The sequence below is a fragment of the Panthera uncia genome, chromosome C2 (assembly GCF_023721935.1).
Source record: "Panthera uncia isolate 11264 chromosome C2, Puncia_PCG_1.0, whole genome shotgun sequence".
NCBI classification, from domain to species: Eukaryota; Metazoa; Chordata; class Mammalia; order Carnivora; family Felidae; genus Panthera; species Panthera uncia.
In genome coordinates, this window is record NC_064810.1 from 144553540 (window position 1) to 144579899 (window position 26360).

Below are 26360 nucleotides of genomic sequence, written 5' to 3' on the forward strand. Positions count from 1 at the left end.
ACAAGCACCTGAGCCCCTAATTCCATGGACTGCTTCAAGCGGGCAGCCGGCTTTCACCTGCATTACCTTGTTGGCCCACAGGGCCACCTCAGGAGACAGAGGATACCATTTCAAAGACGAGGACCGAGGATCAGAGGAAATAAAAGTGACCTGGGCGGGTACGCTCAACACATAACTGGCAGAGTGGGATTTAAATGGAGGACCTCTCAGGGCACCTGGGTGGTTCGGTCGGTTAAGCATCTGACTTTGGATTTCCCTTGGGTCACGATCTCACGGTTTGTGAGACCGAGCCCCATATCGGGTGCTGCACTCACAGCTCAGAGCCTTCTTGGATTCTCTCTCTCCCTCTCTGCCCCATTCCTCCACTCACATTCTCCTTCCCTCCCTCCCGCCCTCTCTCAAAATAAACTTTTAAAAAAAGGCAGGATCTCTCACTCTGCATTCCCCAATATTTCTTCTAAAGCAGAATGTCGTGAGCAGAAACACGTGTATGCTCAGCCAGAAGACACTTTTCATTCAAAGTTCACGGGGAGTTGCCCAAATTGCTCACCATTAGAAGCTTACAGCACGAAACGTAGTGCAAAAGGCCAAAGTTGCGTTCAAGCAAAGTTACTGAAAAATTCTGAAATAAGACCTATTTAAAAGACTGGGGAAGGGCTCTCTTGAGTATATAAAAATTACAGGTGTCCTATTCAGAGCTGTCCCCTCAAGTGTTATAAAACATGGAGTTCATGGGAGGAGAACACCATCCCGAACCTTCCCATCAGCACCTAGCAGGAAACCAGGACGAGGGATGAGGGGGAGGAGGCCTGTTTAGCAACTCTGCCTCTTGTCCCCATCTACTCACTTAATGGCTATCTGACTTTGAGCCTATCAATTAGGTTCAATGGGTCTCAGTTTTCTAATATGTAAAAATGGAGATATTACCTATGTCACAGGACCAGTGTGAAGGGTAACAGGATCCTGAGGGATGGTCACTCACATGGAAAGTATTAAACATCATTACTGGGGTCAGTCGGTTAAGCGTCCGACTTCGGCTCAGGTCATGATCTCACGCTTTGTGAGTTCAAGCCCCATGTCGGGCTCTGTGCTGAAAGCTCAGGGCCTGGAGCCTGCTTCAGATTCTGTCTGTCTGTGTGTCTCTCTTTCTGCCCCTCTCCCACTATGCTCGCTCTCAAAAATACACATTTAAAATAAATAAATACTAATAATAACAATAAACATCATCACTTCCGTCAACCGTTCCTTTCCCATGCTCAGGCTTATGGCGGTACCCATAACACCACTATGCCTAATCCTAGGGGTCTCTGAACACCAGCTACTTGATAAAAACTAGACACCCACCCCTACGTTTGATACTTCAAAGTCACATGCAAGTAAATTCTCACGAGAACCGTTGCTTACAGCTCTCTCTTAACACTTTCCAATCAATGCTTTATGTTGCTTGAATTTTTGTACCGCATCAAAAATAAGACGTTTTGCTTTGTCGTTGGTGTTTCCAGAGAAAGTCACTGTTCTGGTCGTCTTAGCAGACACGCCTCACACCCTTGCAGCTGTACCTCGAGTAACACCAGAGACCACAAGATGAACCTATGTGACACCCTGAGATTTCAAAAACTAATCCTGTTTTCTGAAATCCAGGAACAGATTTAGAAATTTTGTAACATGCGTATTTTTTTTAATTTTTTTTTTTCAGAGGAAGTTTTCATGTACGTGCATGAAAGGGAAAAGGGCAGAGAAAGGAGAAGGAGAGAGAGAATCTCAAGCAGGCTCCATACCGTGAGTACAGAGCCCAACTTGGGGCTCAATCTCCTGAACTGTGACCATGACCTGAGCCAAAATCAAGAGTCAGAGGCTTAACTGAGCCACCCAGGAGCCCCTAATCTGAGAATTTAGAAATTAATTTGGGGATTGGTAATCACTTTTGATTCTTGAAAAAGATATTAAGAACAAAAAGTACCACACATCCACTAAAATAGCTAAAATTAAAAAGAATCGACTACTGACACACCAGCATGAATGAAATTCAGAAGCACTGCATAAAGTGAAAGTAGTCTGATATGAAAGGCTGTACAAGTCAGTTTATGGAACATTCTAGAAAAAACAAAACTACACATAGAAAATGGATGGTGGCTGCCTAGAGCTCACGGGGAGGGGAAGGAATCGACCCCAACAGGGTAATGAGGGAACTCTGAGGGGCAGTAGAATGTTAATTGTGGTGATGGTTACATGACTGCATGCATCTATCAAAAAATAAATTTTATACTTAAAAAGGAGGAATTTCACTTCATGTAAATTACACCTCAATAAACCTAATTTTTTTAAAAAGGCAATCAATAAGTCAGTACTCTAGATCTTCTACAATAAAAAGAATATTTTAACCCTCAAAAAGCAAAGCAATGTAATTTCTGAATAAAAAGCAGTCCTTAGTATTAAATAAAGCGGACTTTAGGCATATTTAGGAAATGTCTTTTCCATTTAACTTCTGGATTAGGGGAAACATCATCGGGTATTGTCTGAGACAAGTCTGGATTTCAAGAGCTGCTGGACAGGTCCTCTGGGAAGCCCTCTGCAGGCTCTATGAATACAGTTATCCTGCAGTTCTCACTGTGTGTGTGTGTGTGTGTGTGTGTGTGTGTGTGTGCGTGCGCGCGCGCGTGCGCACAGCCAGTGGACATTTGGGCTCTTTCCCTACTTTGGCTATTGTCAATAGTGCTGCTATAAACATTGGGGTGCATGTAGGGAACACTTGATTTTAAGTAAAAAGTTTTCAGGGTGCCTGGGTGGCTCAGTCGGTTCAGTGTCTGACTTTAGCTCAGGACATGATCTCATGGCTCAGAAGATTGAGCTTCACGTCAGGCATCAGCGCACAGCCCGCTTCAGATCCTAGGTTTCCATTTTTCTCTGCCCCACCCTCACTCGTTCTAAGATAAACAAACATTAAATAGATAGATACATAGATAGATAAAAAGTTTTTAAAAGGCAATGATTCCAAGCAATCATAGGGAGAATATTCTCTATAATCTACTGGGGAAGGATCTGACTTGCTCAGAGTGAAGAAAGAACAGAGTGAAGAGAAGGCTTATTTAGCATATGTTCCTAATAACCACGATGCAAAGTAAGTAGCCGTCCCACCGGTAACTGGACATCAAGTTCACTGTTACATTAAGCCCAACTTCATTTTCACTAACTCTTTCCTAAGGAGCTTCTTGGATTTCATAATGCCTATGCTGAACAACCAGGTCTGTTTAAAAATTTTAAAGTTATTATTCACTAACTACACTACAAATGAGTGATGGTTAGGGATCTCACCTTCAGTCTCAAGAAATCCTACAGGCCCTACCATCTAAATTATTATTTATTTGGGTTCTACATTAACAGGTTAATCTGTATTCCTGAAACTGCCCAGAGACTACATCAGAGTAAATCAAATTCTCCTTCAGAGAATCTTCAAATTCGCTTCCTATTTCTTACTACCATTACGAGGTCCTTACCTTTCCTGGTCTCCAGTGATTCATCTAAACATCAATGCACTTAAAATTGGTTTCCCTACCTCAATTCTTACATCCAAAAGAAATTCCAGATGAATGAATGATTTCAACATGATAATTTAACTATAAATTCATAGGAAGAAAACACTGAAGAATGTTTTCATGATTTTATCTATTTATTTCGAGAGAGAGAAAGAATCCCAAGTAGGGTCTACACAGCCAGTGCAGAGCCAACTGCAGGGCTTGAACTCACCAACCATGAGATCGTGACCTGAGCCAAAATCGAGAGTCGGAGGTTTAACAGACTGAGCCACCCCGGCACCCCTGTTTTCATAATTTTAGAACAAAGAAGCCTTTTCTAATAAGCATGATGTACAACCAAAAGCCAAAAATGAAAATATTCAAAAATGTGACCACAAAAATTAAATATTCTACATAGCAAAAAAAATGTACTCAAAGTCAAAATACAGGTGACCTACTGGGAGAAAAGATCTACAATACGAATGACAGGCAAAGGACACATATGCTAAATCCATACACAGCTAAGTGTACAAAGATGTTTATTACAGCATTATGTGTAACAACCTAAATGTCCATCAGTAGAGGACTTAAAGCACTGCTGACATCCATTCCTTAGAAAATCCATCCTAAGACTCCAATACATGCCACAGGTCTAATAAGAAAGGTCTCCAAAATGTATTCTTTTTTCAAAAAGCCAAAAAGGTAAAAACTGTATGCACGATACAATCCCATCTGTGTAAAAAATACAGATGCAGATGCACATACTAACACTAATCTACTCGAATGATGTTAAGGGCAATGATCTCTAACGAGCATATGTGGCAATGGAGGGAGAGATTTTCTTTTTATTTTATGCCCTTGTGTTCTCCTTTATAAAAAAGTAAAAAGACACGCATAAAAAGAAAAGCATTTTTAAACCGCCCTAACCTAGGCATTTATAAAATACTGATGAAGCGTCCAGAACTCCTACCATAATTCTTGGAAAATAAAACAAGCCAGGGAGAAAAAGCGCTTTAGACGTAGGGCCCTACCTACAGTAACCCAGATGCTGCTTGGGGTAAGTCAAGAAGGATGAGTGAATCTGCGGCAAGCCAAGTCAAAGAAAAGAGTCTCCTAAAAGAAAAATAAACAGCGGACGAAATCACTGTGAAGAAATCATTTCAGGTTGTACTTAGAGGCAGAACAGGGAGGAGGTGTAACCAAGCAAGACATTTCCCTTGGCCCTGGGCAACACAGCCGACTGGTTATATAGGATTAGAAGTATCAGAGGTTTCGCATGGGGGTCTTTCTATTGGATGTGTGGAATGTGGAAGCAAACCGCCATCGGGTACGTACCTAAATTTGAATTAATGATATAAAAAGGGGTAAGTCCCAGAACACCTGGGTGGCGCCATCGGTTGAGTGTCCAGCTTCAGCTCAGGTCATGATCTCACAGTTCGTGGGTTCGAGCCCCACATCAGGCTCTGTGCTGACAACTCAGCCTGATTCAGATTCTGTCTCCCTCTCTCTCTGCCCTTCCCCTGCTCATGCCCTGTCTCTCTCTCTCTCTCTCTCTCTCTCTCAAAAACAAACATTAAAAAATTTTTTAAAGGGCTAAGTCCTTTGAGCACTGATTTTAACCAATATTTATTGACCTCAATAAGTTTATTTTGCAATCATTTCCTGTATTCTAATGATTTCTAATGAAATCCTCCGAATAACCTCTGAAAATGCCTACCTCCTATTTCCCACCTCGGTGATCCAACACCTCCTACAGATCCCTTGGAGAAAAGAATTCATGCTTGCGTGCCAAATTACCCAAGAACGTTTTTACACTTAGAACGCTGAAGCTCCTTGCAGAATATTCAGTCAGTTTGGGGTCTGGGTTTTAAGGATCAGTGACAACCACCAGTCCTCGCGAACGGCAAATCTGACTGCTACACCTCCACGCTGAAATCACCCACTCCAGCTTCTCAACAGGCCAATTAACAGCTGCCTACGTGGACAGCACGCACAGCAACTGAAGTATCCTTCCAGAATGAGTTCCAATGAGGGGTCTGTAGGCCTCTTCATTCTACCCACAAGCTTAATCCTGCTACTTCTCTCTTGGCTCTACATTTAAATGCAACAGGACAGGTATGAATTCCCTTACAGTGGGTAACTTGAAAATAACATGAAAAACAGCTTCCCCAAAGAAACAGATAACTGGGCTAAAGGGTAGCTATTCGAATTACTCCAATGCCTCCTTGCTTCCCTGTGGTTACTTACCTTAGAACTTGTTTCCATGTGGTATTTGGAACAGGCTCGAAGCTGAGTCACCCAAAACTGTTTCTCCTTTGCATCAGCAGCTAAAATAGAGGGGAAAAAAAAAAAACATTTGCAGAGATTGTTCCAAAACGTATCCAACCTATTTCTACACCCACCTAAGGGGTGGGAGGCCCAGGGAGTGAGGTAGGGAGAGAAGGGAAAACAAAGGCAGATCATAATATTCTCAAACAGAATGTGCTTACACTAAAAAAAAAAAAAAAACAAATTACACTAAATCTCAACAGAAAATTCCCTCTTAACCCACTTAAAAATGTACTCTGCAAGGGCTGTTATCAGAAAAATTTTGCCTTTTTTTTTTTTACCCTCTTAAAAAAAAGTCATTGGGAAAACATGATTTTTTAAATGTTTATTTTTGAAAGACAATGCGGACGGAGGAGGGGCAGAGAGAGTGGGAGACAGAAAATCTGCAGAGGGCTCTGTGCTGACAGCAGAGAGCCCAACGCGGGGGCTCGAACTCACAAACTGTGACGAAGTCGGACGCTTAACCGGCTGAGCCACCCAGGCACCCCAAAACGTGATTCTTTTTAAGTGCCTCTAGTCTCTAAGTATAGTTTTCCAGGGCCTTTGGTTGTTATCAGTTTTGTACCGTGAACTTATTAGCATCTACAAAATAAGCATCCAATTGAATTATTTTAATATGTGTTCTCAATGATTCGTATTATGATTGGACAGAACAAGATACCAAATGCTGCTTTAGGTTCTCCCAAAGAGACATTAAAATACAAGTCAACTGTATAGTCATGATCTTTCATCTACACTCCCCATCTCTCAAATCTACCAAATTGTTTTCTTAGGCTATCATGGGTACATAACAGGGTCTAATAAAATCTAAATCATCGATTTCACTGCATAATTAACCGCATAAATCTTTTAAAATGACATTAACTACATAAATGTTGACTATGCAGAAAACAGAATGATTCCCTGGAACCTCAGCTTGAACTTTTGGGTGAAGAAATCTAGGGTGGTAGACCAGATGTACTTGACTTCCAAAGGATTCTGCAGAAACTAGAGTCTTTTTCTTTAGGAAAAGCCACGCGTCTATGGACAGCAAGATTCATTCAACTCTACATGGACGTGAGATGTGCAATGAGAAAACCGATACCCAGACCCCTCTTGGGATGAGCCAAGGACCGGCCAGATATGTGCAGAAACTTATCCTGCCTTCTCCGTAGTTGCTAACTTTCAGCTAAATTTAGCCCTTGCGATAATGTCACGCATATAATAAAACTTTTATATTTGCTATTAAAACTACCCTTAAAAAAAAAAACCCTGGGGTTTAATAATCCTGAGAATAATATCAACTCTTACAAGGCAAAATGAGATGGCTCAATTGTCAAATTAGTCAGGTATTTCTTTTGTGTGGGTTCGTGTCATTTTATAAACCACAGGCAGGGGGGAAGTGCCATTAAGGTTTTCACCTGCTTTTGTTTCTGCTCTAACAATTTATTAAGCAATAAACAACAAAACGAAATCAAGGACCACGTAAATCTAGCCAGCTGGAACGCGCACGGCATGAATCTCCAAAGAGAACATGAATCTTATTACTGTGTTTCCGAAAACTGAAAAACTTTTTCAACTAAAGGCATTATTATTTCGTAGGCTTTTGGATTGTTTTATAGGTTCTGAAATAAGACTTGTATGTAGACAATAAAGAAACATTTGCTTATTCCATCTCTTGGCAGTAAATCTTGAAGGTAAGACCACGAAATTGGGCTCGGAGGCACGGAGTCAGCCCTCAGTGTGGCTCTGCAGAGGCTGACCTGTCATGATCAGTTCCCTGGGGTCAAGGAGGGATAAAAAGGGGCCTTTTCTGCCTACTGAGCCCTCACTTGGGCAAAGAAAAAAATGTATGACGGCAGAATTAGCAACCAACCCCCAACACGTAATATATACAAGTACTACCCTTCCTCAGACCCTAACAACATTCACTCAGGGTGTGTGTGCGCACATATGCACACACACACACACCCCAATATGTGCATTTGGATTTTTGTTCCGTTGTTCTGTCATTAGAAGAAAACTGACAATTTTTCTGGCAATGCAACTGTAATGGAATGCTGGTGGAATGATCTGGCAATCAAATTACACTGCTACAGTCAAGTCTGGCTTTGCTGAAAACCTGGAGGATGGATGTGCCTTGGGGGTGGCAGGACCTGTAGCTCTGGCTAAATGTGGGCTCCCTGGGGAATCTGCCTCCATGAAGACGCTAAGCAGACTTCAGTTCTCAAGAAGCAAAGAGAAAGGGGAAAAAAACAAAAAGGAAATTAACTCAACAGCAAGCAGATAGATGGCTTCCTCACCAGGCTTTAACACTGGAGTGAAGGGGCCCTTCACTAAGAGGTGTTCTAGAGAAATCCTGGGGGAAGGGCACGATGACCCCTGAAAGGCTTGTTTTGTCCTCCGAATACAGCCCCACAGGGGACCGTAGTAGAAGGTCAAAGAAGATATACATCGAACTAAGACGAAACATCTGAGATCTGAAAGCTGAGCTGGCCTTACTATCACTCACCTCTTGTCTGTCCTACTTCCTCAGTTACTTAAGACAAGCAATTCCTAGGGTCAGCTGTGTGTCCCACCCCAGGGGTAAATAAGAGAGGGGTGTCTGTCACCACAGAGCCCTGAAACAGCAAACTGTTAAAGGTGATTTTAAACAATCCAAAGAATTAAGATTCAACACACAGAAACAGGGGCGCCTGGGTGGCTCAGTCGGTTAAGCGGCCGACTGCGGCTCAGGTCATGATCTCGCGTGATCTCGCGTGAGTTCGAGCCCCGGGTCGGGCTCCGTGCTGACAGCTCAGAGCCTGGAGCCTGCTTCGGATTCTGTGTCTCCCTCTCTCTGACCCTCCCCCGTTCAGGCTTTGTCTCTCTCTGTCTCAAAAATAAATAAACGTTAAAAAAAAATTTTTAAATTAAAAAAAAAATAAACACACAAAAACAAAAGCCGGGAGCCATCACCATGGTAACTACGCGCGTAGCCCAGGAGACCGGTCTGAAAAGCGAGGAGGAGAACGTACCTCTCAGTTTATACATCTCTCCGTTAGCGGAATACACCACCAGCATGTGGGGGGCTTCGTCGCTCAGGGACACTATGGCCCCAGACAGAGACAGGGCTCCCCGAGGCTTCTGGTGTTTGCTCTGCTCATTCACAAAATACTGCAGGATGCCGGCCTCAAAATCCAGCACGAAGTACCTGTGCGGAGAAACCACAGCGCGTCATTCTCTCTTCTGCAGCCCGCTCCTCACGGCCAAGGAGGAAACTCAGCCTCGAGTCAACGTCAAGGCTCCAGATTCGGGAGGGCGGAGACCCAAAGTCCCTCCTGGCGCCCCCCCAAAAGTCAGCGCGTGAGGAGGGCGAGCGCTCCCGAGTCTTAAGTCAGAAGGGGCGCTTATGACAGGCCGCCGGGGGCAAGGCGAGGGCCAGCTCCCTTCAGGACTTGGTGCCATGCCCACTGCCTCGCCTGGTGCCCGCGGGTGCCACAGGAAACCTCCAAACGACCCGGAAGACAAAAACCAAAAAAAGCAAACAGGTGGAATGGGACGCAGACTCGGGTGACACCCCGTAGGACCTCACGGGAACAGCCAGAATTCTCTAAGCCTCGAAGAGAGGCTGTTTGACACCCAGGGAACAGCAAGCCGGGCCTCGAGCTTCCCGTCAGTGGTAGGGGTAACCCCGAGGAGCCGGAGATCCAGGCCCCTGTTGGGGACCTGGGGACGCTCACGCAGCCACCAGACACACTCCGGCAGCCCTTCTAATGCATCGTTTTCACGCCAACTGGCAAGAGCTCCCTCGGCTCTGGGAGGCCACAACGCCAGGCCCGTAAGTTGCCTCAATCGTTCAAGCGGATCTTCGTAGCCAAACATCCGGCCTGCTTACACTCTCAACCTGTCACCTAGGAAGTAATCACAACTTCCCCTTCTCCACCAGGACGGAAAGGTCTTCACTGCAGATTCAAGCTCTTCCTGGGGCCTAGAGGCTCACTACAGCCCCTGCTGATTCTTCCACCTTCTACCTTTCTGCTCCACTCCTACCGGCTCTCCTTCCTCAGAGTCTCCTAGTTGTCTCCCACCACAGGACCTTGGCTCGTGCCGTTCCCCGTCTGGAACAGTTACCCAAAGTGTGGTCCACAGATTCCGGTGGCCCACACAGCACAGGCGAACTACATGCTAGCCATGACTCAACCACAACGCGACCGAGGGGTGGGAGAGCAGGTCCTTCGCCACGGTCTGAGAAACACTTGCCCAGAATGCCACTCCCCCCGCCCCCCGCCCCCCGCCTGGGCTACAGTTCCTTCACCCTCTTGCCATGTTAACTTCTCAGGCTTCAGGAACAACTCAAGGGCCACCCACTTGAGAAACCACCTCGTGATATTCCAACACTCCTCCCATAAACTCCCAGAGCACCTTGAAACCGCCCTTCCCAGACTGGCCCCGGTGGGAGTCTACACTGGCCGGAGTCTCTAATTCCGCCTCTAGTGTCCCCCCCCAGACTACACTCCTTGGAAGCAGAACGGTGGTGTCCTCCCATGCCCAGCACAGTGCCTGCTGCTTGGCTAATAACATCGGCTTAATGAATTATTGAAGGGGCAAGAAAGCCCCATGGGATTCCAGTTTCCAAGCCAGGCACCAAAGCACCTGGGTCACTACTGTGACCTCACAGAGGCACTGCAAAAATATTTTATGTTTCTGAGGGCTACACGGCAATATTCAACACGGGCCAGACACCGTGCGTGTTACTGACGCCAGTCGATCTCCAGTTTCCAAGTCAGGTTGCGCTACATTCCTTGCAACGACATCGTATCTGTGCAAAGTTGAGTTTTCGGCAGGTGCTGGGGTAAAACGCAAAGATGAATGTGGAAGAGGAAGAAAGAGGGCAGCAGAGTGCCCAACACGACCCCAAGGTTTGGGAAGCCACGCAGGAACCTGCGGGGGCCCACACGCCACCCTCAAGTAATTGTGGTGATTTAAGAAACAAACACATCTCTCCTTTTATCCTTATGATTTTTCTTCAAATACCCAGGTGTCAGAACATAAATATGTATGAAGTGGTGTGCAGCCAACTAGTTAATAAATGAAACATAAGGGTTTTTTTTTTTTAACCTATAAGCACCACGGACCAAGGAAGTTTACAGCCCTCTGCTCTAATTCATTTTCGCAGTAACCTAACAATCATCCCCATTTTATAGATGTCCTGAGATCTCAAGAAACTCAAAATCCAAGAGCCAGGCTCGGCTGACCCCACCACCTTTGATGGTCATGCCAGCCCTCCCCCGGGCACTTCCTCCGCATCACCTGTCCTGCCCTTCCTTAGGTACTTTATTCTCCCCACCTTCCTGCTCCAACAGAGCTGACCCAGTGAGATGGAAGCTCCCTTCCCGGCAACGGAAGTGTCCCATCCCCTACCCCCCCACACAGAACAGGGTGCAGCCATCTCATTAGCCCCTGACACCCCAGATCTCCGTCCTCCAGAACTCCAATTCCTCTAAGAAATCTTCCACTCCTGAGGCACCCAGGTGGCTCAGTTGAGCATCCGACTTCAGCTCAGGTCATGATCTCACAGTCTGTAGGTTCAAGCTCCATGTCTGGCTTTGTGAAGACCGTGTGGACCCAACTTTGGATTCTGTCGCCCTCTCTCTCTGCCCCTCCCCACTCGAGCTCTCTCAAAATTAAACATTAAAAAAATGTTAAGACTACCCTACAACCTAGCAATTGCACCGCTAGATATTTATCCAAAGGATGCAAAAATGCCGATTCAAAGGGGCACACGCACCCAAATGTTGACAGCAGCACTGTGAACACCAGCCCAATTATAGAAAGAGCCCAAATGTCCATCGACTGGATGGACATTTGATGAACAAAGAAGATGTAGTGTGTGTGTGTGTGTGTGTGTGTATAAATGGACTATTACTCAGCAATCAAAAAGAATGAAATCTTGGAGTGCCTGGGTGGCTCAGTCAGTTACGGGTCTAACTTTGGCTCAGGTCATGATCTTGTGGTTCGTGGGTTTGAGCCCCACATTGGGCTTCGAGCTGACAGCCTGGAGCCTCTATCTGCGCCTCCCCTGATGGTACGTTGTCTCTGTCTCAAAAATAAACAAAAAATTTTAAAAAATAATGAAATCCTGCCATTTGCAGCAACATGCACGGAACTAGAATGTATTATTCTAAGCAAAAGAAGTCAGAGAAAGACAAATGTATGATTTCGCTCATATGTGGAATTTAAGAAACAAAATAGACGAACATAGGGGAAGAGACGGAAAATAAGATAAGAACAGAGAGGGAGGCAAACCATAAGAGACTTAAATACAGAGAACAGACTGAGGGGCACTGCAGGGGTGTTGGGTGGGGAGACGGGCTAAATGGGTGATGGGCATGAAGGAGGGCACTTGTTGGGCTGAGCACTGGGTGTTATAAGTAAGCGATGTGTCACTGGGTTCTACTCCTGAGACCAGTATTACACGACATGTTAACTAGCTTGGATTTAAATACTTTTGTTTTTGTTTTTAAATGTTTATTTCTTTTTGAGACAGAGAGAGACAGAGCATGAACGGGGGAGAGTCAGAGAGAGAGAGGGAGACACAGAATCTGAAACAGGCTCCAGGCTCTGAGCTGTCAGCACAGAGCCCGACGCGGGACTCGAACTCACGGACCGCGAGATCGTGACCTGAGCCGAAGTCGGCCGCTTAACCGACTGAGCCACCCAGGCGCCCCAAATACTTTTTTTAATTAAAGAAAAAAAGAAATCTTCCACTCTTAATTTCAATATTCTGAATAGCCTGGCCAAGACTACTTACCTATCTTACCCACCTCCTTCCCTCCTATACCTTAGGCCATGACAACAGAGAGGTTTTCATGATAAAAATGGATAAATCAGCACCCAAAAATGTGTCACAGCCAAGGACTATTCCAAATTGTAGTCCCGACCCCCACATTAACGCCACCTGGGAGCTTGTGTGCAATGTCAATTCTCGGGCCCCATTCAAGGCCTGCTGAATCTGAAACTCCGGGGGAGAGGTCCAGGAAGCAGGGCTTCAAGCTTCCAGGTGATTCTGATGCAGCTAAAGTCTGAGAATCACTGGCCTAAAAGCTCATCATCAAATCCCTTTCCTCCTCTTCCAGAAGACACAGCCAGAATATATTCCCCAGATTCCCTTGCAATTAGGGTGTCACCATTGAAGTTTTAATCAACAGAAGGTGAGCAAATGAGATTCAGGCTTGACCCATAAAACACACATTCTCTCTCTCTCTCTCTGTCTCTCTGTCTCTGTCTCTCTGTCTCTCTCTGTCTCTGTCTCTGTCTCTCTGTCTCTCTCTGTCTCTGTCTCTGTCTCTGTCTCGGTCCATCTCTGTCTCTGTCTGTCTCTGTCTCTGTCTGTCTCTGTCTCTCTCTCTGTCTCTCTGTCTCTGTCTCTGTCTCTCTCTGTCTCTGTCTCTGTCTGTCTCTGTCTGTCTGTCTCTGTCTGTCCGTCTCTGTCTCTGTCTCTCTGTCTCTGTCTCTCTCTCTGTCTCTGTCTGTCTCTGTCTGTCTGTCTCTCTCTCTGTCTGTCTGTCTCTCTCTGTGTCCGTCTCTCTCTGTCCGTCTCTCTCTCTCTCCCTCTCTCTCTCTGTCCGTCTCTCTCTCTCTCCGTCTCTCTCTCTCTCCCTCTCTCCCCCCTCCCTCACACACACTCAGGTTGGACTGGAGACAACCTGAAGGTGAACTTGGAAACCCCACAGGGACTATGGCAAAGACAAGACGTCAGGGCCTGGGTCCCCAAATCACCACCTTGAAGAGTCACCAGCTAAAGAACACCCACATCTGATGTTCCTTAGAACTGGTACAGGAGGGGCACCTGGGTGGCTCGGTCAGCTGAGCGTCCGACTCTTGATTTCAGCTCAGGTCATGATCTCACGGTTCATGAGTTCGAGCCCTGCTGGGGCTCTGCACTATAAAGGTGCTGAGCCTGCTTGGGATTTCTTTCCCTCTCTCTCCCTCTCTCTCCCTCCCTCTCTCCCCTCCCCCCCTCCCCCCTCTCTCCTCTCCCCCCCTCCCCCTTCCTCATGATCTTTCTCTCAAAATAAGTAACTGAAAGAAAAAAAAAAAAAGAGAGAACTAGTACATGAATGAAAAAGAAAGGTCTGTTGAACTCGGCCCTAAGATCAAGATGTGTTGCAGCAGTTAGCCTTAGAAATTCACAAAAAAAGTCTTTATGTCTATTTTCATGTCCTACTTAAACAGATCTTTAAAGATTTTAAGTTTATTTATTTTGAGAAAGAGAATGAGGGAGGCAGAGAGAGAGAGAGAGAGAGAAAATCCCAAGCAGGCTCCGCCCTGTCAGCATAGAGCCTGACTCAGGGCTCAAACTCACGAACCCTGAGACCTGAGCCGAAATCAAGAGTCACGCTTAACCGGATGAGCCACGCGGACACCCCTAAATATTTTATTTTTAAGTCATCTCCACGCGGAGATCAGACCCACAACCTGGAGATCAAGAGTCACGTGTTCCGCCAACAGAGCCAGCCAGGCAGCCCCGTCCTATTTAAAATGTGTTCCTACTCCTTCCTGTGTGATGAAAACCAAACTCCTTCAACGAGAGAGCAGGGGGGTAATTTCTGAGCTGCCGATGATCGAATGATTTAGGTGCCGACCCCGCCTTCTCCTTAGGAAGGAATGTTTTCAACTTGACCTATATTTAATGTCATTGTGACCGTAGCCTCGCAGACATCGCTGCTGGCAAGTCAGAGCATGAACGGCAATGATCAGTGATCCAAGTGTTGGGAAGGAAGCGTGGCTCTAGCCACAGCGCGTTGTGTCCCCACCCCACCCCCAGGCCACAGCTGCAGCATTCCCCATCAAAAACCATGCCACCTTTACTTGGGGGGGGGGGGGGGGGAAGGAAGGGGACCTGAATCGGCTTCAAGGCGAAGGTATGTGCCATTGGTGGGAATGGAGAAAGGGGTTGACATCGCTCTCCTTACTGTTTCTATAAAGCCATCGATTAGGAACCTGTCTGCACTCCTCTCTCCCTAGAGGCAGCTTCCCAAATGCATCCTGTTTAAACAACTCAACATATATTTGCAAGGACATTTTTCGGAAGCCGCTACAAAGAAACGAATTGAATGTTGCTCTTCTTTTGCCCAATAAGGATGACAGAATAAGTAAACGATGTCACATTATGCAGGATACGGGGACACATTAATGATTTTGCACAATGCGTATATCAAACTTACATCTTAATTTCAACCTGTCTCAGATGGGGAAAAAAAAAACAATTTCCACTGCATCCTAAAATAGTTTATTTAAATGCAAATGCACAGGTTTGAATCATGTGCACTAAGGAAGGTCATCAGTAATTTACTCCCTTTCTAAAGACGGTTTAAAACTATCGTGTTTGGAGAGAGGTGATGGAATATCTTCCGGTTAAGAATTCCGTTCCTTCAGGATGGCCTCTGAAAGGTAAGTTAGCTTGGGTCATGAAAGGCAAAAGCTCTCCTTACAGCACTAAGGAGGGCAATCCGGGTCGGTCACATCCCCTGGGAGGAAAGAAATTAAATCTGGTTTCCCGCAGGGTCAATGCTCTGTCAGGTACGGCTGTTCAGAGCGGGCAGCAGTATCTGAAAGTCACCGATTTCATGCTAAATGGGAAAAGTTAGCCATAAATTCTCAACCAGGCTTCAGAAACCCAAGTGAAGTTGCTAAATAAAATCCTCACACATCCTTACGGGTCTTTCCTTCTAGAGAAATGATAAACACAACCCTAATTCCTACTTTTTTTAATTAGCGTCTTTGAGCTTTAGTCCGCAACCTGACTGATGTGCGGGTGAATTTAGTTGGAGAGAGAGAGAGAGAGAGCAAGCGTGTTTGATTCGCCGTGTTGACACGGCAAAGAATGTGCTGGGGAGACAGACCCGGGGGAGAAATCCAATCCACGAAGAGCGCCACCTTAATGGCTAGGAGGCCCGCTTCCTGGGCCACTGCTGGCCGATTCCAAGGCCAGGAGCCCTGGCAAGTTGACAGGCCACCTCCTCGGAAGGGCTGGGGACCAGCCCCCGCCCGCTGCTTAGGCTTCAGCCCAACCCCACCGCGTTAGCCACGCACACGCTCACAGGCATTTCCACCCACATACGCGTGCACGCACACATCCGCCGACACTCACACGTTCTCACACACGCACCTGCACACATGTGCTCAGATACTCGCATTCCTGCTCACGCTTACGGTCACATCCACTCTTGAACTAACTCACGTGCTCACACACCATACACTTTTAACACTCAACGTGTGCACACACATTCACACTCTCCCGCACATGTTCCCACTGCCCCCCCCCCCGCCCCCCACACATACACGCAGCTGCTCCCTTTCCTAACACTGCTTTCCAGTTCTCGCATCCCCGGGGGTCATCTGTCTACGCCTGCAGCCTCTTAATCTCCCCAACTGCCTGACAGTCTCATTAAGGTTCAACTTTAGGATCTGAAAGTTGAAAACCATCCACGTTGGGAGCAGGGAGAAAACGGGGCCTGGAACCACCAGAACCACCATGGCCGGACTCCAGCCAGGTGCAGAGATGTAAGGGGAAAGGATGGGAGGCCGGCTTCGGGAAGAAGCTCGTTAATGCTGATGGGCAGAAGGTGCAACCAAATCACAAGAGAATTTTAAAGAGAAAAAAAAAAAAAAAAGCAGTGAAAAAAACAAAAACAAAAACCTGCCTTTGATGAGGAACTTTGCTCGACAGGCGGGTCCTGACAAAAAGCTAAATCTTTTCATCTGAATTGAAAAGTGAAAATTAAGACGACAGGAGCAAAGGCCCGGGGAAAAGGAGGCTATACCATCCTCTCCGTGACGACTGAGCCGACGCCTCTCATACCTGTGTGGTTATTTCCACTGGACTGTCAGGACTCTTCCTGCTTCCCCCAAGGCTCGGCCCCTTCTCTCCACATCTGACTCTGGGGCCAGGGCCTCGGGGCCCGCCGCCCCCATCCCCACTTAAAAGAGGAAGAAAAGGGGCGCCTGGGTGGCTCAGTCGGTTAAGCGTCCGACTTCGGCTCAGGTCACGATTTCGCGGTCCATGAGTTCGAGCCTCGCGTCAGGCTCTGTGCTGACAGCTCAGAGCCTGGAGCCTGTCTCAGATTCTGTGTCTCCCTCTCTCTCTGCCCCTCCCCCGTTCATGCTCTGTCTCTCTGTCTCAAAAATAAATAAAACGTTAAAAAAAAATTTAAAAAAAAAGAGGAAGAAGGATCCAGCTCCCAGCTGACCACAGGCGGACAGGCGGTCCTTCCTGCGGAGATGGGCCTCACCCTCCTCCGGCACCCTGTCTCCTGAGAAGCACCTGACCGACTGCTGGAACTCCCCGGACACGGCAGAGTGGGGACGTCTGAGCACCGGTCTTGTCCCCACCAATGACAACAGCGACCCTGGTCTTCCACTTAAGACGCTTTTCTGGGTTGGATCATCTCCCAACTGACTCTCTTGGAATCCCAGTCCACCCCCTGCCAACACACCAACACGGCAGAGGCAGAGACCCTCTCACAGGGGCTGGGTTTCTCCGCCTCCGGCATCCTGCCCTCCCCCACGGAGACAAGCCCCTGGAGAACTTGACCGGTGCAGGCACAGGGCTGCAAGGAGCCGAACTTCCCAGCACTCTGCACACGGATTCCTGACATTTCGGCTGTCCTCCAATTCCCTTCTGTCTACAGCCAACCGAAAGATCACCCTTTCTGACATCTAGAATCCCATTTCTAAATGGTCCAATCCATTGTTTACAGAAAATTAAAATTGGGGGAAATCAGCAAAGCACATTCAGTCTGTGAAAGAGGAGCGGAAATGTCAAATTTGTGGATGTATTTTCCCAAATTTACCTTAAGTCTTCCGACCATCTGTTGACCATTTTTATAGAGGCCTTCTCGTCTCCAGACAGCAAGATATCAAGGTTCTCCACAAAGTCATCTCCTCCTCAAGGCTGCCAGTCACAGTCGAGAGGGTATTTGTGCATCCCCGGGGGGGGGGGGGGGTCCAAAACACCTGATCACTGTGGTCTCCTCACCAGGGAAGGAGGTCACACTCATGACCCTCAGAGTTTGTGGGCTGAGAGAGAAGATCAACGTTCCCGGATTTCTCTCATGCTAACCTGAGATGAAGCCGCGGGGTCCTAGCACCAAAACCTTCCAAGTTCCAAGACGCGACACGTGCTGGTCACCTCGCTCCTAGTCAAGCTTTCATGTCTGAAATCCTCTTAACTCCTGTAACTTGTGAGGACTTGTGGTGTTCCATCTCTGTGGACTCCCAACCCTCTGGGACCTTCCTGAGTGTAATCTGAAGAGCAAAGGGAACTCGCACAGGAGGCTTGTCTTGGGCGGCAGCTAGATGGGTGGATGCACACACCCACCCTCCAAATCATAAGGGTTTATAAAGAGGCCGTAACTGGGTGCAGCCACGGGTACCACACAAGTGTTCAACACCCCATCACTATCTCAAGGCTGTGTCCTCGGTGCAGCCTCGGGGAGCAGGAAAGGCAAGCAGAACCCACATTCCAAGGACAGGGGAGAGAGTGAGGAGCCTCCCGGTGCCCGGGTCCAGCTCATGGGTCAATAGATGGTCACATCTTCTTGATGAACTTCCCCAACAGTCTCCACTACCTACTACTCAAGTTATGACCAGAGATTTCCACACTGCCACAATCATGCACCAAAACACCACAAGACAGAGATTCCAACATACTCCAGAAGGTACTAAGTTGTCAGAGGGCGTTAGGGCTCATCACCAACCAGGGGACAAGTTTATCTATTACATAAGAACACGGTCAGGGCACCTGGGTGGCTCAGTTGATTAAGCATCTTACTTCAGCTCAGGTCATGATCTCGTGGTGCCTGAGTTCAAGCCCCATGTCAGGCTCTGTGCTCACAGCTCAGAGCCTGGAGCCTGCTTCAGATTCTGTATCTCCCTCTCTCTCTGTACCTCCCCTGCTTGCACTCCACCTGCTTGCACTCTCTCTCTCTCTCAAAAATAAAATAAACATTAAAAAAAAAAAAAAAGAACTCGGTCATTATCATGGGGCACCTAGGTGGCTCAGTCAGTTAAGCATCCAACTTTGGCTCAGGTCATGATCTCATGGTTCACGAGTTCAAGCCCCATGCCAGGCTCTATGCAGACAGCTCAGAGCCTGGAGCCTGCTTCAGATTCTGCGTCTCTCTCTGTCTCTCTCTCTCTCTCCCTCTGTCTCTCTGCCCCTCCCCTGCTCACACTCTGTTTCTCTCTCTCTCTAAAATAAACATTTTAAAAAAATAAAAAAAAGAACTGAGTCATTATCAAACATTTGTGCATGCAATACTACAAGTCCAGTCTCAAGGGATCAGAAAAACTTAGTATGATATGGCTTGTCTATAGCGGAATCATTATGCTAGCCTTCCAACCTCTTAAAGACATAAACTGAACCATTAATAAAAATAATTTCTAATATTTACAGAGCACTTTCTACATGCCATGTATTATCACTCGTACTAACTCATCTATGCCTCCCAGCAGTCCTAGGAAATAGAGGTGATCATAACCTCTCTCTACAGATGAAAAATTTCAAGCGAAAAAAAGGTCAACAACTTGTTCAGGATCTTACAGAGAGGAAATGACGTGGCTAGGTTTTAACTCAGGCAATCTAGCTATATAGCTCATGGCTCTAAACTGTAAAGATCCTGTGTGTGGATTAAAATATAAAGACGGAAAACCAGAGGGTCAAAAAACACATAAAGCAAACAGAAATGCAAAAAGAAAATAAAACACAGTCAGATCGGGAGGCGGCAGAATCCTATCACCCAGAATTGGAAGGATATGCAGAAAACAATACATAGATTCAAAACAACATAATCACAAGTGTTATTTTAAATTTTACAAATAATTGTGGCACCTGGGTGGGTCAGTTGGTCGAGTGTCCAACTCTTGATTTCGGCTCAGGTCCTGATTCCAGGGTTGTGAAATAGAGCCCTGTGACAGGCTCTTTGCTGACCATGGGGCCTGCTTGAGATTCTCTCTCCCCCTTCCTCCCTCCCTCTCTCTCCCCCTCCCTCTCTCTCCCTCCCTCCCCTCTGCCCCTCCCCAGCTGGCACATGCATGCATTCTCTCTAATTAATAAATAAATAAGTGTAAAAGAATTTTACAAATAATTATATACCCCAGTGAAAAACAGGACTTCTTTTTAAATATGCATGGAATGTTTCCCAAAACATTGCCAAAAGAAAAAAAAAGAAAAATCAAGAAGTAGAAATTTTTATAGGTCACATTTTTTAACTATAATTCATAACGAAATGACTAGTATGTTAAAGACTTCAGTTTTTAAAAACTAAAAAGTTTAAATATAACTGTCACATTCTAATTTAATATACATTTAGGAGAAAAACATGGGGGAGTATTTTTAAACTATTAGGGTGCGGAGGGCCTAAGAGGCAAAACCATAAACAAAAGTGTTGACACATTTCTAAGAAGAAAAATCTCTGAAGTAAAAAATAATCCATAAATAAAACTGACAACTAATAATGTATAGTTTTAAAAAATATTGAAATGTGTTGCCTTCCAAAAAGAATGTTTCTTACAGTTTGGGCCGGCCACTTCCTACATTTCAAACAGTTAAGCAGCTTGTTAAAAATGTGGATTTCTGACTCCGACCCACACCTAGAGAATCAGAATCTTTGTGGATGAGTCACGAAGTCAGGAATGTGAATTTCAAAGTTTCCCTAATTCGTCCTGAAGTAGAAGATCCAGTGCAAAATCAGAGACAGAATGAAACCTGACAGTATTATTCACCACCCTAGTTTCTTCTCATCCGTCAGGTTTTCCCCACAATCATTCACTTGGCAAACGTCTGAGCACCCACACGCCCATACGACCTACGACCAAGCAGCATTTATTATTTAAGCGTGAGACGACCTCATTTTGTCTTAGTCTGAACGAGCCCGAGCCCAGCTCCGAAATCACAACAACCCAGGCTGTGGATTTCTTGACTCTGTCACTTTGGAATTATTTTTGACAAAGATTTCAGGAAAAGTTACTAAACCACCCGGCATAAAACTGCTGCATGATGGGATCATCAAGCAGCATCACGTAGGGGCCCACCTGCGCAGAGGGGTCCGGGGGCCAGGTCGAATGAACCACCCCAACATTAAGAGCCGGCAGCCAGAGCGGCTGTCGCCTCGGGAGCCACCTGATAAAGCACAGGCATAAGTCAACGTTAACTCTGAACGCAAGATTTGATGCCCTGAGCTTGGATTTGATCTATGATGAGATTCAATCTGCTTTTAAAGACTCGGTGATTTAATTCCAAAAGCAAGAACTGAGACCTGTCTAACAAGGATGAATACAGGCTTTCAGAATATTGCCTCTCACCTTCTGAACTCCTATTAACGCTTGAGCTTCCGGTGCCTTTAACGAAGAATTTCACGCCACTCTAAGGAAACTGTGAAATATCAAGAGGTGCCTCGAGGTACACAGTTCACGTTTCCACTCTTGCAACACAGGCAACCTACCCGGGGATCCTTACAATGGGCTGAAACTTGATTCGAGTCCCTGCTTTGTACGAACACACATCAAGTCACCTTGAACAAGATTCCAATACTCACTAAAGCCCTGGGGTGAAGACGGGTGGGCATCCTCAGCCTCGCTCCCACCGAGATGTAGAGAGCTGGGCAGCTGGCCGTGGAGATCCACCAGGGGAAGCAAACTGAATCCTAAGATTCCCAGGCTCAGCTTTGCCCCCAAATACCCGAGTCAGGTCCTAAACCCCACTGTGCTTGGATGAAAGTATCTTTTATTTTTCCCTAGGGTGATGCAGCACAGAAGACAGACATGTGATTTGGTAGGAAGAGGCCTGGCTATGGCCTAGACCGGTGCTTCTCAAGCGTTAGCTCCATCAGAATCACCTGGAAGCTTGTTAAAACACAGCTTCCACTGGGTGTTGTACGGAAGCAATGACTCATGGGAATCTACTCCCAAGGCCAAGAGCACACTATACACACTGTACGTTAACTGACTTGACAATAAGTCGTATGTAAAAAAAACAAAAACACCCACCAACACAGCTTCCTGGGCCCCTGTCCCAGAGTTTCTGATTCAGGTCTGGCCTGGAGCATGAGAATTTGAATTTTATTTATTTATTTATTTTTTAAGATTTTAAGTAATCTCTACACCCAACATGGGGCTCAAACCCACAACCTCAGAATCAAGGGTCACACGCTCTACCGACAGAGCCGGCCAGGTGCCCCGAGAACTTGAATTTCTAACTTGTCCCAGGGTGAAGTTGATGCCGCTGATAGGGCCTCATGTTGAGAACCACTGGGTCTCACTTTGGTGATAAGGTACTTTTCCAAATGCAGACAGCAAATGGGACCTGATGGGGACGTTCACATTGCATCGTATCAGCAGTCTGGCTAATGGACTACAATGCCAACAAGACAGAACTTAAAACAAGAGCCTGGATTTCTTCTTTTGTCAGGGTGCCATGGAAATATTCTTTGGCAAGGACTAGCACCCGACTGTCAACACGATCAGTTATACAAGGGTTCTCTGATGATACTTTCACTCATTTTATGGTTCAAGAAAAGAGAATCGGGGCACCTGGGTGGTTCAGTCGATTGGGTGTCCAACTTTGGCTCAAGTAGTGATCTCACAGTTCGTGAGTTCGAGCCCCATGTCGGGCTCTGCGCTGAGAACATGAAGCCTGCTTGGGATTCATTCTCTCTCTCTCTCTCTCAAAATAAATAAACTTTAAAAAAAAGTATTATGCCAAGTAAAGGAAGGCAGACGCAAAAGACGATGCATTCTATGATTTCATTTATATGTTCAGAAAAGGTAAACTTACAGTGAGAAAAAAGCAGATGAACAGCAGAGAACAGGAGCAGAATAAACCAAAGACCAGCTAGAGGGGATTTTTTTTTCGGTGACAGAAATGTTCTCAGGCAGGACTGTGGTGACAGTTGCACGACGATATAAATTAAAAAAAAAAAAAAAACCCAAAAACTGATTGGTACAGTTACAATGGGTGATTTTTACGGTGTGTGAATTATAAAAGTGTTTAAAATAAAACACCTCGGTGTTCCTGGCCCTAGCCTAGACCAGGGAGGAGTGGCAGAATTACTGCAGGGCACGTCGACAAGATGTGGTGATGAACAGGGTAATTCTGCACCTGAGACACAATTTAAAATTTCCAAGAGAGGTCGATGAGCAGCTGGGTGAATGGGTCTGGAGCCCGGAGGAGGTCTGAGCTGCAGCTATCAAGTTGAAATCACCTGTAAATAACTAGCAATCGAGGCCAAAGGCATGTAGAAGATTACACGGAAAGAGAATACGGGGGGTGGGGGAAGAACCCGGGCAGAGAGGAATATTCTTAAAACCCAGATGAGGGTGGGGCACCTGGGTGGCTTAGTCAGTTAAGGGTTCAACTCTTGGTTTCGGCTCAGGCCATGCATGATCTTCTGGTTTGTGGGTTCCAGCCCCGTGCTGGGCTCTGCACTGACAGTGGGAGCCTGCTTGGGATTCTCGCTCTCCTGCACGGGCGCTCTCTCGCTTTCTCTCTCAAAATAAATAAATAAACTTAAAAAGCGGGGGGAGGGGCATCTGGGTGGCTCAGTCGGTTGAGCGTCCGACTATGGCTCAGGTCACGATCTCACAGTTCGTGGGTTCGAGCCCCGAGTCGGGCTCTGTGCTGACAGCTCGGAGCCTGAAGCCTGCTTCGGATTCTGTGCCTCCCTCTCTCTCTGCCCCTTCCCTGCTCGTGCTCTGTCTCTCTCTCTCTCACTCAAAAATAAACAAACATGAAAAAGAGTTAAAAAAAAAAAAAAAAAAAACAGATGTGGGGAAACCTAATCATAAACAGCAAAAGAGAGAACACAAGGCAGAGAGCTAGGAGGAAACCAGACTCCCAGAAAGAGACGGTTTAAGAAAGGAGGCTGTGACCAACTGGGCTGAATGCTGACAAAGGTCAGTAAGAACTGAATCGTGCTATTTGTGACCATACCCGGATCCGCCTTTTTCAAAAACTCCTGCATTGCCATGGCCCTACTTTACGGGCAAGCAGATCGGTTCTGGTTGGTGCAGCAAACACAAGCAAGAGAGGAAAAGAATTTCTCTCGTCTTCCCAACCTTTGTCGCTCAAGTTTCCCACATGTTTCCCAACATCCACGTTCCGTGTTTCCTGGGAGCAATGGAGAGATTACTGGGTTGAACCCCAGGTCTGCAACCGGGCTCAGACGCTGCCTGACTCACAGTCTGAAATCAGGTGTAGCAGACTCCTGGCTACCCAACTGCACACCCATTTTCTCCTCGGTCTCAAATCGAGAGAACTCTAACTTTTAGCCGGTGGAGTACCCAATGCCAGAATGCACGTCCCACCCTTCCTTTCAGCTAGGCGTGGTCACCCAACCACATTTGTCCTAGCTAGTGAGGGACAGTCATAGACTAGATTCCTTCCCCTGAGCTCCTGGAAGACGGAGGTGAGGGCTAGAGTTCCAACATTCCAACTTTGGACAAACGGTCACAGCCTGGGGATGGTGAAGGAGAAAGGCAGAAAGAGCTTAGGTCTCTGAGATCTGGGGAACCTGCCCCCCAACGCCAACCCTAAAAGAGCTTACCTCCAAACTTCTTTTATGTGACATGAAAATAAAGGCAGCATATCAGAATCACATCATGGACTGACTTGTGTCCCCCCCCACACTCGTATGTTGAAGCCCTATCCTCCCACATGACTGTATTTGGAGACAAAATCTCTTCCTACAAGGAAGAGATTCAAGTGAAATTAAATTAGGTTATAGAGAGTGCGACCCTGGTTTGGGAGAATTAGTGTCCTTACTTGAAGAGACTCCAGAGAACCGGCGCCCCCCCCCTCCCCCTCTGGGCGTGTGTGCACACAGCAAGATGGTAGTCATCTACAAGCCAAAAGAAGAGGCCTCAAAATGAAACCCACCTGTTGGCACCTTGCTCTTGGACATCCAGCCTCCATAACTGAGAAATGAACTGCGGTTGAAGCCACCCAGTCCGTGGAATGTTTCAGCCTAGGACCAAAACACCTCGAGAGCCTTTTCACAACACCCAGTCTCCGGCACGCACACACACGAAGTCAGTGAGGATCTCTGGGAGTGAAAGCCAGGCGTTAGTAGTTGTCCAAGCTCCCCAGGTGGTCACAACTGCAGCCAAATTCGAGGGCCGGGGGCTGAGTCCCCCTTGCTGCAGTTCTATCAGTCACAGCTGAACACCGTTCCCGACACATCAACCCATTTGACGCCTCTTCCCGGCTAGTATGCGTTGTTAAAACAGGAGCATAACGCAGGGCACCGGGTGGCTCAGTCGGTCGAGCGTCCGACTTCGGCTCAGGTCATGGTCTCGTGGTTCGTGAGTTCAAGCCCCGAAAACCCTGTGCTGACCGCTCAGAGCCTGGAGCCTGCTTTGGATTCTGTGTCTCTCTCTCTCTGCTCGTCTCCCACTTATACTTACTCTCTCTCTCTCTCTCTCTCTCTCTCTCTCTCCCTCCCTCCCCCTCAAAAATAAACAAACACACAAAAAAAGTCTTAAAAAAAAACAGGAGTATAATACTCCTACTACCACCAGTATTTAGCAACCCTACTAAACGCCAAATGCTAAGGATACACTGGGAAACAGGGCACAGTTTCTGCTCTCAAGAAGCTTACAGTCGTGTTATCTGAAAACATACATGAATTTGCTCTATGGGCAAAAGCATCAAGTCACATAACTGCTCTAAGCATTTGGGTTAAACGCAATGGGGAACCCCGAAAAAGTAACATGGATGAGGAGTTATATCACCGTATTAAATGAAAGGCAGCAACCTATTATAATCCTAAATAGTGCTTCAGAAGTCACTCAACAATTAATCGCGGAGAATAACTTAACATGAGTGCTATATCCCCTTTACACACACAGCGTTAGACATTGTGCTTGGGGCGCCTGGGTGGCTCAGTCAGTTAACGGTCCAACTCTTGGTTTCGGCTCAGGCCGTGATCTCACGTTCTGCAAGTTCGAGCCCCGCGCCAGGCTCTGTGTTGACAGAGCGGAGCCTGCCTGGGACTCTGTCTCTCGCTCTCTCCCTCTGCTTCTCTCTCTCTTTCTCAAAATAAATGAGTAAATAAACTTTAAAAAAAAAAAGACAGACAGACTCAAGTCAAGTCCTTGGGCGGAGGAAGAAAAAAGAAGACTGAAGCATCCAGACAGGGCAACGTCAGCCCCGAGGACATCTTCCCCCACCAAGTCATGTCGCCTGGGGCAGCCAGGCAAGCACCCAAGCCTCTGTCACTCGTCTCCCACACAGAGAACAGGCAGGGCAGCTAAGCATCGCAAAGCAGCAGAGGCTAGAACCAGAAAATTAGAGACGCATGTGTGCTGTAACTGGGGATGGGAGGAAAGAATGGGACAATTCACACTGGCAGCAGCAGACCTAATGGAAAAAAACAAAAAACAAAAAACCCTTAAATACTTTAAACAGCCTCTGCCAGCTACGGGAGGCTACGAGCTCTTGGAATCGAAGGCAGCAGATAAAACCACCTACTGAAAATCCTGAGTTTGAAAGATAAGTTT

At 46.6% G+C, this 26360-nt stretch overlaps 1 protein-coding gene across 2 annotated transcripts in view; it reads right to left on the reverse strand.

Moving 5' to 3' along the window:
• OSBPL10 (oxysterol binding protein like 10) overlaps window positions 1–26360 on the reverse strand; it is a 256126-nt gene that overhangs the window by 137469 nt on the left and 92297 nt on the right. For both annotated transcript variants that reach the window (XM_049629891.1, XM_049629890.1), the window contains exons 2-3: window positions 8837–9012; window positions 5760–5839 (exon numbers count right to left, since the gene is read on the reverse strand). In XM_049629891.1, coding sequence (XP_049485848.1) covers window positions 5760–5839; window positions 8837–9012 — 256 coding nt within the window. The remainder of the gene's footprint in view (window positions 1–5759; window positions 5840–8836; window positions 9013–26360) is intronic.